The sequence below is a fragment of the Podarcis liolepis genome (assembly GCF_965112155.1).
Source record: "Podarcis liolepis genome assembly, chromosome: 16".
Classification (NCBI taxonomy): Eukaryota; Metazoa; Chordata; class Lepidosauria; order Squamata; family Lacertidae; genus Podarcis; species Podarcis liolepis.
The window spans coordinates 41,692,677-41,704,838 of NC_139567.1; the positions used below are offsets into that span (position 1 = coordinate 41,692,677).

Here is a 12,162-nt window from a genome sequence, read left to right on the forward strand (position 1 = left end):
TATTAAACAGAAGACATCCGAAGGGAAGTTTTTTAATTGTTGATGTTTTATTATGTTTCTAATATTTTATTGGGAGCTGACTAGCGTGGCTAGGGCAACCCAGTCAGATGGGCAGCATATTATTATTATTATTATTATTATTATTATTATTATTATTATTATTAAATACCACAGGTATTGCTATCCCCTTGTTATTTATTGAAATGTTTACAATTCAGGTGTTTAACGGTTAGGGACTTTTGCATATTCTTTGCACCGTTAAATTCCACCCACCCCCAAGATCAAAGGTTCCTTAAGCTAAATTCAAAAATTCTGTTGATAGCCCACGTAGCATTTTTTTTTTTAATGGTTAAATCATTGTTCAGTGTCTTTTGGTTCTTGGCAGGGGTGTATTGGTTTTGAGTGTTTATCATTAACTATTTCATGCTTCCTTAGAAATCCCCTAAGGTCATCAGCAGGGCACAGCGGTGAAAATGACAAAAGGAAATGAGCAAATGACAAAAGCCAAGCAAAAGGTAGCTCCAAGAAAACCTCCCTCTTGGACAGAGTTAAAAGGAGGAGGAGAATGAGGCGAGGAATGCACAGAATGTAAGATGCTGCCTTCTACTGAGTCAGACCATCAGTCCATCTATTCTCAATAATGTCGACACTAACTGGCAGCAGCTCTCAAGGATTCCAGACTGGGACACCGTCCCAGCCCTTCCAGGAAATGTGGGAAATCGAATCTGGAACCAAGTTGAGGGTTGGTTTTTGTTTTTTTTTACTTTAAGACGTTTATAAGAATTTCATACAAGTAAACATTTTATAAGAGTTTTACACAAATATCCCAATAACTGGGATATAAGGAAACATAAACATTACACGTCAGTACTAAACCTAATCAATGACCTTTTTGTTTTGGCACTACCTTTTCTAGCAAGGGCCACAAGTATGTTATGCACGACACATGCAATCCTAGGAACGTTAGTTTTCGAAGAGGGTTTTTGTCCCACCTTGGATTCCGTAGAGCCGGTTGAGACGCGAGCGGCGAGAATCATCAGTGTACGGGACGGCTAGCCAGGGCATCTCGCTGAAATACTGCTTGAACGATTCCTCCGACCTGGAGGGGGCGAAGCAAAAGGAGGCAGCCTTTTAACCTTTCCAGGTGGAACACCCACCCTGCAGTGCGGAACGAGGTCTGGACTGCAGCGGACAAAAGCAGTCTGGTTGCAGTAGCCTTCACAGGGCTGCTGTTGTGAAATGTGCTCTTTGCGAAGGGGGAGGAAGCTGATCAGTGCTGTGGATATGGCACGGGGGGCGGCCAGGCGGCAGGGCAGGGAGACTGTGTGCGCCCTATGATTTATAAAAGCGTAACAACCATATTCTCCTGCCTACCTAGCAGTTCGAAAGCACCTCAAAGTGCAAGTAGATAAATAGCTACCACTCCGGCGGGAAGGTAAATGGTGTTTCCGTGCGCTGCTCTGGTTCTCCAGAAACGGCTTAGTCATGCTGGCCACACGACCCGGAAGCTGTATGCCGGCTCCCTCGGCCAGTAAAGCGAGATGAGCGCCGCAACCCCAGAGTCGGTTACAACTGGACCTAATGGTCAGGGGTCCCTTTACCTTTTAACAACCATATTAAGGTTGATACTAAGGAAACTTATCCATCCATCACTCTGGGGCCAGACACTCCAGCAATGGTTCCCCGCCCCCAAGTGTACTTTCCCCACTGTAATGAGGACTAGAAACTTGCTCTTCTTCATATACTGTATATATAAATAAAGCAGGGGTGTATGGGATGCAGTTTCTAAAAAAAAAACCAACGTCTGTAAAATTGTGGGATATATAAAAACGCTGCCTAGCAGGTGCCACAGGGATTCTAAAAGCCACAGGAAGAGGCCTTGCACAATGGAAATGTAGTGCTAAGGTTGTCTGCTGAGTTTGGATTCGAACGGCAGGAGCTGAGCAGGACCCCTGATCTCAAAGCCACACTGCAACTCATTGGAAAAGGACACCCAACTTTACTGGTATCTGTTGCTGTCTTTGAATTCCTTTTACTGTGGATGGGTTTTGTTAATCTGCAGCTGAGAGTCATTTGTTGCATTAGATTCCATCCCTTCCTTTGCTCCTGACTACCCTCCTGATGGGACGCGGGTGGCGCTGTGGGTTAAACCACAGAGCCTACGACTTGCCGATCAGAAGGTCGGCGGTTCGAATCCCCGCGACGGGGTGAGCTCCTGTTGCTCAGTCCCAGCTCCTGCCAACCTAGCAGTTTGATAGCACATCAAAGTGCAAGTAGATAAATAGGTACCACTCCGGAGGTAAGGTAAACAGCGTTTCCGTGTGCTGCTCTGGTTCGCCAGAAGCGGCTTAGTCATGCTGGCCACATGACCCAGAAGCTGTACGCCAGCTCCCAATAAAGCGAGATGAGCGCCGCAACCCCAGAGTCAGTCACGACTGGACCTAATGGTCAGGGGTCCTTTACCCTCCTGATGTTTCCCTTGCTCTGCAAGCTCTTCCTTGGGTGTTTCTGGCTCTGCTCTCAAATTCTCTCTCCATGCCTGCCTTACCAATCCCTGATTACCTTCTAGGAACTAAACTTTGGCACCTCTGTAGTGAGGACACAGAACCTCTCCAACAGGTAACAAGCCTGGGAAAATATGTACGCAAGTGCTTATGTGTCAAGGGCCAGAGCTCTGTAACTTAACATTTCACCAGGCAATGGATCACACGCACCTTTGAACTGTATCTTAGGGACTAGAAACTGTGCTTTAAGAAAATCAAATGCTGAGGCATTCAGAATGCTTGATTCCACACTCAGAGCTCCGCTAATGACATACAGCCCCTGCTCCTGTCCCGCCTGCTTCTGGCACCCGCTTCCCCAGTGCCATGGACCACGTGCCAATCCATTCTGACTGGCCAATAGCCAATCGCCTTTCATTCCCACGCCCTGTCCCTTCCCCACCAAGTGTAGCAGGAGCTGGTTCCAATGGCAGAGAGGCAGCTCTTACCTGTCTGCACTGACAAAGACGATCTCGAATTTATGACCAGATTCCTTGATCTTACGATAGGATTCCACTAGTACCCGGGTGAGGCTTCTGCAGGGTGGGCACTGCAAAAGAAATAGCACGGGGAAGGTGGTACATTACTATTACACAGGCAGCCTCATGGCGAGTGGGAATTGCCTACGGGGAAAGGGTTTGGGCAACTGGGAGCAAGTGCTTTTCTCCCCTTCAGGCACTCTACATGCCAAAAATGACTTAAGTAGGTATGTGTAGGCAGGCAGGTTGCAAAACAAGAAACGCTGTGGACTACAAGCTTCAGCACAGGTAAAGCCGGTGCAAATAAAGGATTTAACAAATGTTGGGCAAAAGATTCCTGAACTGCAGGGGGTTGGACTAGAAGACCCTTGTGACTCTACAATGCTAGGATTGTATGAAAACACTCCAAATGCCCTTCATATACAGTGGTACCTCGGGTTACAGACGCTTCAGGTTACATACGCTTCAGGTTACAGACTCCGCTAACCCAGAAATAGTGCTTCAGGTTAAGAACTTTACTTCAGGATGAGAACAGAAATTGTGCTCCGGCGGTGCGGCAGCAGCAGGAGGCCCCATTGGCTAAAGTGGTGCTTCAGGTTAAGAATAGTTTCAGGTTAAGAACGGACCTCCGGAACGAATTGAGTAGTTAACCTGAGGTACCACTGTACATTGTTGAGGGATGCTGGCAGTCACAGCTGCTTCACAAAAGGAGTCTGAATCATAACAAAACTTTCTGAGTCACAAACCATACAAAAATCCCTGCTATTAATTAAAAATAGACTTCTTCCCATTACAGTGGATGCTCGGGTTGCAAATGTGATCCATGCGGGAGGCACGTTCGCAACCTGCAGCACTGTGTCTGCATGCATGTGGGTCGCGATTTAGTGCTTCTGGGCATGTGCAAAGAACGATTTAGCACTTCTGTGGATGCGCAAGCACTGAAACCTGGAAGTAACCCATTCTGGTACTTCCGGGTTTGGTGTGGTGCGCAACCCGAAAACGCGCAACCTGAAGCGTCTGTAACCCGAGGTATTACTGTACAACCACTGATTATTCTTTACTTATAATTCATCACTACGTTAGTCAATACATGGCTCTGCTTATGATGACTCAGTTGTAAGGGGAAGGCACTCTGCACATGCTCGCATGCACCCTTGAGCTCCATTCGCCACCCACACCCCCAAAGTGGTAAAGTTAAGAGCATAGCTCACCCAGTGTGCAGAGAAGTAAACGCCAACGTAGGAGCCCTCAAGGGTGCTGCTCTCCTGGGTCTGGCCGTTATCTCGGAGGAGAGGCCCAGCAACCACGTCGCCGAATGGCCGGGCCCCCCAAGGGAACTCCAAACCTGGAGCAGGAGCGGGAGGAGCACAGCATAAAGCAGAGAAACGACTAACAACATCACAGCAGCACCCCATCTGTCTCGACCTGTATCCCCCCAAAAAGAGAATCCAAAATGGTGTCTGCCATCATGCAGGCCCAAGACTGGTGTCATTGCAGGAAAGTGCATTGTGGGAAAGAAATATGGCAGCTAGGTTCAGTTGCCAAGCACTGCTTAAACCCTCACAATGGCCCAGGAGATGGAGAAGGCAATTGGCCCACACTTAATCCTCAATGGCATCTCCATTGACTCCCTGCCCCAAACCCTGGAGAGCTGCTGCCAGTCAGTGTAGACAAAACTGAGCTAGATAATCCACTCCTTATATTGAGATTCTAATTAAATCAGCCTGTAATTCCGAACAATGAGGACTGGAATCTTGCTTTGTTCTTAGGAGAAGAGCTGGAGCTTCCTATGCCTCCAAGAAGTCTTCGGTGAGGTTCGCCTGAGTGCATCAGCTTGCCTCAATCTCTGCCATGCTCTCAGAAAAGGGCAACCGTGACCCACGAGAGGCAATGATGCAAAGATTCCCTTTGGCGTGACAAGCGAGAGAATTAAACACACAGCCTTACCTTCTGGGTCATCTCGAATTACCAAGAGGCCGTTCCGGCACACAACCTTTCCCGTAGTGGCATCTATAAATATCAGCGAGGGAATGTTGGACACTCGGAACTTGTTCCAGAGTTTCAACTGGAGGGGGGGGGGGGAGAGGGAGAGAGAGAAAGAGAGAGAGAGAGAGAGAGATGTGGTAATGAACTGCAAAAACAAAGAGTGAAGTTATACTTAGAATCCTCTTGCCCCTTCCACTCTCCCTCCTCCCAGTTGCTGCCTCATGGTTCAAAAGCTCAGACTGTAAGCTCCTTGCGGCAGGGACCTAACTGGCTTTTCCGGTTACAACCAGAGGCCATTTTGAATCGAGATGGTGCGCGTAACTGTTCAAAGCAGCGCTGATTTTAATAAACAAATTCAAAACCACACGGATTATTTTGGGTTTCTTAGATGCCCCAAGTGGCGCCAGGTATGATAAATAAAAATTTAAAAAAATAAGGTAAAAAGAACAAATGAAGAGACCTGCTGGATTAAGCCAATGGCACACCTAGTCTTCTCACAGTGGCCAATCAGATGCCCACAAGCAGAACTCTGCCCACTCATGAATGGCAGCAACTGGTATTCAGAGGCATGTACTAACTGCCTCCAGCAATGGGAGTGGAGCATAGCTCTTGCAGCCAGTAGCCATCAACAGCATATCCTCCAGGATTTGTTCAATCAGTACAGTAACGCTGTACTGTTTTTAACACTGATTGGGAGCCACCCAGAGTGGCTGGGGAAACTCAGCCAGATGGGTGGGGTATAAATAATAAAATAAATAATAATAATAATAATAATAATAATAATAATAATAATAATTATTATTATTATTATTATTATTATTATTATTATTATTATCTTCTTTCAAAGCCATCCAAGCTGGTGGCCATTGCTGCCTCCTCTGGCAACAAGTTCCACTGTTTAACTATGTGCAAGCTTTTCTCTAGTCACTCTCCCCATGCCATGCATAAGATGTCGGATGGCGGTGATACTTAAAAACGCACCATTTGAAATCGTTGGCCTTCCACCAGCATGATTGTATGAGCCATGTGCAGATTCCTTCAGAACTGATTAATGAGCAAAGACAACAGCCCTGCCAGGTGGTCAGTTCAACCTCATAAAACTTCAGCTGCAGGAGCTGAAGCAAGGTGGGGTTGCGGGGAAGGCCACACTCTGGAAAATGCAGTCCTCACTCAACCAATCGCTCACCCTGACAACAGCAGGCCTGCACTTTAAAACATTTCCAGAGCCAAAAGGGGTTTTTTTTATGGAGTTTCCGCAGTCTTTAGAGGAGCTTCGGAATGTGTTTGCAAAGGCTCTGGACGGAGTGTCCACTTAAAGGCGGCTAAAGCCTTCTGTTTATTTGGCCGGGCTTTGCAGCCCTTGAGACCCAGAGGAAGGGCGGCTGGGGTTGCATCAGCTTTCCTTGGCTTGGAGACAGGCGAGCGGGTTTCTCCTCCCGTTACAAGTCAAGCGATGTGGCAGCAGCTCAGATGCTTAAGTGAGCTGGAGAGGGCCTGCGCCGCTGGATCTCAGGAGGGTCAAGAGAGAAAAAAAGGTGGGTTTTGCCAGAGAGAGGGAGAGAGAAGAGACGGAGGAGGGTGGAGAAGGAAGGGGAACCAGGCAGCCAAGAAGATCAAGTGGGGGAAATAAGCTCCACATTTGCTCCATTCACTAAAAGGATTGATGCTGAGGTCGCATTAAACCCAAGTTATTACTAGGCTGGGAAGCTGCAGCTGCTGTCTTTCTGAAACCAAGTGCTCTGCTGCAACCAAACAATGCAATTCAACGCCCGCAAGCTTCACTCAGCATTGTGTCAGCGAATAACACTTACAATCTGAACTGTATGGAATTCAAACTGTAACACACTAAAATACGAGAAATAAAAGAAGCAATATTTTTTTCAAAAAAACCTCAAAACATACAGCACCTAGCACAGGGTAGGACAATTGTTATTAACAGGCAGAACAAAAAAAATTCAAGTGGTCCACGGGGCAGGGGAAGTTAAGGGAATCAATGCCTTGATAGAAAGAAGTATGTGTCATTTGGACTACTGCAGGGGTAAGCAAAGGATAAACTTTCCTTCTTTTTTCCCTCTCCCCACCTTATCCGTTTTTCCTTTTGTGTCACGTCCTTTTAGAATGCAAGCTGGTGTTATTTAGACTGATTTGTAAGCAGCTCTGTAAGCTTTTCTGGCTAAGCAGCGGCGTATAAATGCTTTCGATAAATGGTCCAACTTTCTAGTCATGATTGATATGGCAGAGAATACATAAGCAGTGGTTATTTCCTCTCAGCCTTGCAGGCTGAATTCTCCCAGCTGTTCTTACAGCAACCCTGGAAGTTAGACTGCTATCCAACCCTCCACCCAGCGCCACCAGACCACAGCAACCCATGGCACTGGAAACCTGCAGGCTAGACTACTGCTGTGCAATATATATGGGGCTGCCTTTGAAGGTGGAAAGAGTAAATCAAATTGTCAGTCTCTAGCAGCCACCTAGGGACGCGGGTGGCGCTGTGGGTTAAACCACAGAGCCTAGGACTTGCCGACCAGAAGGTTGGCAGTTCGAATCCCCGCGACGGAGTGAGTTCCTCCTGCTCGGTCCCTGCTCCTGCCAACCTAGCAGTTCAAAAGCACATCAAAGTGCAAGTAGATAAATAGGTACTGTTGTGGTGGGAAGATAAACGGCGTTTCCGTGCGCTGCTCTGGTTCGCCAGAAGCGGCTTAGTCATGCTGGCCACATGACCTGGAAGCTGTACGCCGGCTCCCTCGGCCAATAAAGCGAGATAAGTGCTGCAACCCCAGAGTCGGTCACAACTGGACCTAATGGTCAGGGGACCCTTTAGCTTTAGCTTTAGCAGGCACCCTAGCTTGGTCCCTAAGATATGTAAAAATGGAAGTTCCAAACAAGGCATGCTGAAATTCCTACAGGTGAGCCATTTTCACTATAATCCCCCCAGAGACTATTTTTTGGGGGGGGGGGGAGGGGGAACAACACAGCAGGAATTCCTCCAGCAGAACCCAAACTCCAGTGGCTTATTCCGTCATTGTTCCCTGAGCATACTAGAGGGATGCCAAGATCCCTCTCACTCCGTCTTTTCTGGAGGCTGGAGAGATTCCTGCACTTTTTTAAAAAAATTAGCTGTTCCCGTTAAAAAGGAAAAAAGGTCTCATCCAATATTGCTAAAAAAAACTCAGAGAACAGGGTGTGTGTCTCCCTCCCCACTTCAACTCTTTCCGTTGCTAAGCTACAATGATCGCTTCAACAGCTAAACACTCTTGTAGCTTGCCTCGCTCGATGGTCTGAAAACACCACAGCTCAGTATCAGTCTCGCAGTATCAGTCTCGCAGGGGGAAAGAGGGCAGGCTTCAGGAAGCTATCCGCAAGCCTTGCAAGCCCGGTGGGAGATCTCGCGGGCTCGCAAGGCTTGCGGGCAGCAGCCTGCAGCCCAAAGCACAGGGCGCACTGCACAGCGCGCCCCAGGTTTCGGTTCCCTGACCTGGTTTGGAGGCTGGCGGGGGGAGAAGCGCGCTTCTCCCTGCCGGCAGCCCCACAAGCTCCGGGGACAGTGGGGAGGTGCAGCGCCGCCATCCCGCAGTTCCCCGACCTGGTTTGGGCTTCAGGCAGATATCCGCTAGCCGTGGGAGCCCGGCGGGAAGTCGCGCCGGTCTCCCAAGGCTTGCGGAGAGCTGCCTGTTCTGGGGGCTGGGGTCGGGGGAAGCTTTCCCCCCCTTTATTTCCCCCCCAAAAAACCAAGTGCATCCTATGTGCCGGTGCATCCTATGGGGCGAAAAATACGGTATATATCTGTTGTTGACTTTGCGTTCATATTGAAGTTGTATTTTTTTTGTAGATGCATAAAACTTTTTTTAAAAAAAAAGTTTTAAAAATGGTATCAGGGAGGGGCAATTACTTCCCCGAACATGTCCCTTGAGCCACCTTTTTAAAAAAACACATGCTAAGAAAGCCATTTCCAGAACTATCCCAGATGCAAGAGATGTTTCTGCTTCTAATTTTCTTTGAAATAAACACTTAAAGAAAAAATTTTGGGGGGTGGGAGGAAGAGAGAAAGCACAGAGGTGCCTTGCTGCTTTGGAATGAAAGCTCAGCTGTTTTCAAGCTTCACAAGAGGCTTTTTTGTGCTGGGGGGGGCGGGGGGTAAGAGCTTAACCATAATGGTAACAGATCTTTTCTTCTGTTAATTCTCTTTGCAGCAACCATCACTGGCCAGGCGGGAGAAAGCGGATTTGGTCTCGTCAAGGTGTCCAGAGAGACCTCCGAGGAGACAGCCAGAGATCTTGCATGCTGACAAAACCCGGATAGGGCAAGCGGGGTGGGGAGCTTAGTATGAGCCAGCCAGCTTCAACAAGGAAAGAAAACAACTCCGGAAAAGAAAAAGGGTGAGGGGACACTTGGGTGTGGAAGGAGAGGCCAGGGGAATCAAATGGAGAAAGGGGTAGGGGAGGAATTTGGGAGAAGGGTTCTGTCCAACGACATTCACACGCTGGGTGCAGGTCTCCTGACAACTCTCAGCCTCTTTAACAAGCTAGCATTCCCTTTAAACATGCCAGGCAAGAGGGTCTAGGATTGGCGTCCTGGGCCACATTCACACCACATGTTTTAAATGATGCCACTTTAAACAGCCATGGCTCCCCCCAAAGTATTCTGGGAGCTGCAGTTTGCTAAGGGTGCTGGGAGTTGTGAGGAGACACCCCAACTCTCCTCGCAGAGACACAATTCCCAGAACGATTTAAAGATCAATCCCTCGTCACAGGAAACGCTAGGAACTGTAGCTCTGGGAGGTAAGTAGAAGTCTCCTAACCACACTCTGCACCCTTTACGAACTACAGCTCCCAGGAATCTCAGTTTGAAACCATACCAAATCTTGCTTAGCTTGGCAAATCCGCTAGCGGTTGTATTAGGGTCGCCATATTTCAAAAAGTGAAAATCTGGACACAACACAGCTGCTGAACTTTTTTTTCCCCCCAAGCGAAATCTTTCCACTTTCCACTCTTTCCGATGGCCGAATCCTGGCTATGTTTGGGAAATTCTGGACACATGGCAATGCTTCTTATATATCTGCTCAAGCCCAACAGTAGGCAGAGCCAAAGACAATGATAGGCAGAGCCAACTGAAGTCTGGTTTTGTCCCCATACTGCTTCCTGCTGAGTTCTATTGGGGGGGGGTGAAATCAGATTAAGGAGGAGGAGGAGGACAGCAGATTCTGAGCTGGTTGCAAGTGTGGTGTAGTGGTTAGAGTGTAGGACTAGGACCTCAGAGACCAAGGTTCAAATCCCCCAGTCGGCCATGAAACTCCCTGGATATGAGCTTGGGGGCCAGTCACTGTCTCTCTCAGCCTCACAGGGTTGTTCTGGGGATTAAACGAGGACAGGGAGAACCATGTATGCCACCTCAAGCTCCTTGGAGGGAATGTAGTAAGCAAATAAAAAGTCCATAGCCGAGCATGTAAGCTGCCCACGTCGGGTGGAAAACACAGAGAGAAAGTAAGCCAAGGGGCCTTCCCCCAGGAAATGGCTTCGGAGATCGTAGCCACAACATGAATCACAAACACCCAGGGTGGTGTGTAAACAACAACAAGAAGAAAATAAGAAACAGACGTAAACCCCCCCCCCTCTCCTCCGAACGCGTGCACAAACACACACCCCCTCCATGGATCACAGTGAACTTGGCTCCACGCACCGTTTTCTTTTGATTTGTTTGGATACCACTGCAGCGAGCGCCAGGAAAAATCTGTCCGATTTGTCATAACAAACCAAAGGTAAACAGAAAAGCATTAGCCAATTAAGCAGGAATGTGGCGTCTTAGGACGGGGAGGTGGTGGCGGCTGCTCGTTGCCAACCAGGGCCGCTTTTTGGGAGGGAAGGGCACAATAGCGGGGTCGGTGGGCAGAGGACAGCGTCCCTGAGAAGCAGAGAGGGGAGTCTCACTGGACCCGATGAGCCGTTTGCAGCGGGACTCTTTGCGAGGGTTTAATGCCACCTGCCACAGAGGGAAGGCCCAGACGGGGAGGGCAGGCGGCTGACAGATGCCCTCCCTGGGGACCTTGGCCTTACAACTTGGAGGGATGCCTAGGAAGCCCAAAGCCAGACCACAGAGAGAGAGAGAAGGCCAGGCCAGGTGGCTGAATGGGGCCTTTCCGCTTGCGTCTGATTTAACAGAGGCTTTCGGCATCCGCTCCAGGGTCGGATACAAGGGGAGATTTATGGAGGGCTGGAAAAGGAGAATCCAAAGTACCGTGGATAATTCTTTTTGGAGACTCAGCAAGCCAAGCTGCAGCCTTGCAAGCCAATCCCCTGAATCTTCCTAGACTTTTTCCCAACCTTCACAAAATCCTCCAGGGGAGGTAGAGAAATGTTTCTAGTCCATAAGAAATGCGCCTGGCCTACACTCAAGGTCAGTATCATCACAGAGCAGCCCACTGAGGGCCTCAAAGGCAGAAAAGAAACAGCAGAGGCATCTTGAAAACTTCTGCAGACTCCACAACTGGGAGGCAATAATGTAAGAATAACATTGCTGGATCAGACCCAGAGGCTGTTGGAAGTCCAACATCCTGTTCTCACAGAGTGACACGAGCCCAACAACAGCCCTTTCCCCATTTGTGATTCAACGGGTAAATTCAGGGATAGACTGCTCCTAAGCTGGGAGGTTCCACATAGCCATTGTGACTAGTAGCCATGGATGAGGCTTCTCCTCCTCCATCTTTGCCGTATCCCCTCTGAAAGCCATCTAAACCTGGCAATGTTCCCCACATGTTGCAGCCATGAGTTCCACAAGTGTGTTGGGTTGTGTGTCCTGAACGCCCCGGCCTTCAGTTTCTCTGGAATGACTCCCGAGTTGGAAAGTATTAGAGAAGTTTCTTCTCTTCCCCCCTCCCTATTAATCTGGAAAACAACGAGTTCCACACCATTTTTCACAAGTCGTATATAAAGTGGAAGTCAAAGTGTTGGCAGGTTGCAGCACCCACTGTGGCTGTAGAGACTGATACAGGAGAGACATGTTTTGTTGCAGCTGGGGCAGAGGAAGGCGTCTGGTTGTGCTGCTGCAGATGCGTTTCTTCTCTCTGCGCTCCTCCCAGCAGTTATTTCTCCTCTGGTCACTGCTACAGATACACGACCTGACTGCCTATCTCCAGGCACTGTGGTCGTCTGCAAGGGAATCCC

At 48.7% G+C, this 12,162-nt stretch overlaps 1 protein-coding gene across 1 annotated transcript in view; it reads right to left on the bottom strand.

Annotated features, from left to right (window-relative positions):
* NXN (nucleoredoxin) overlaps positions 1–12,162 on the bottom strand; it is a 69,544-nt gene that overhangs the window by 20,584 nt on the left and 36,798 nt on the right. Inside the window, exons 2-5 of the mRNA XM_083480051.1 lie at positions 4,967–5,084; positions 4,231–4,364; positions 2,990–3,090; positions 993–1,099 (exon numbers count right to left, since the gene is read on the bottom strand). Of these exons, the coding sequence (XP_083336177.1) occupies positions 993–1,099; positions 2,990–3,090; positions 4,231–4,364; positions 4,967–5,084 (460 nt within the window). The remainder of the gene's footprint in view (positions 1–992; positions 1,100–2,989; positions 3,091–4,230; positions 4,365–4,966; positions 5,085–12,162) is intronic.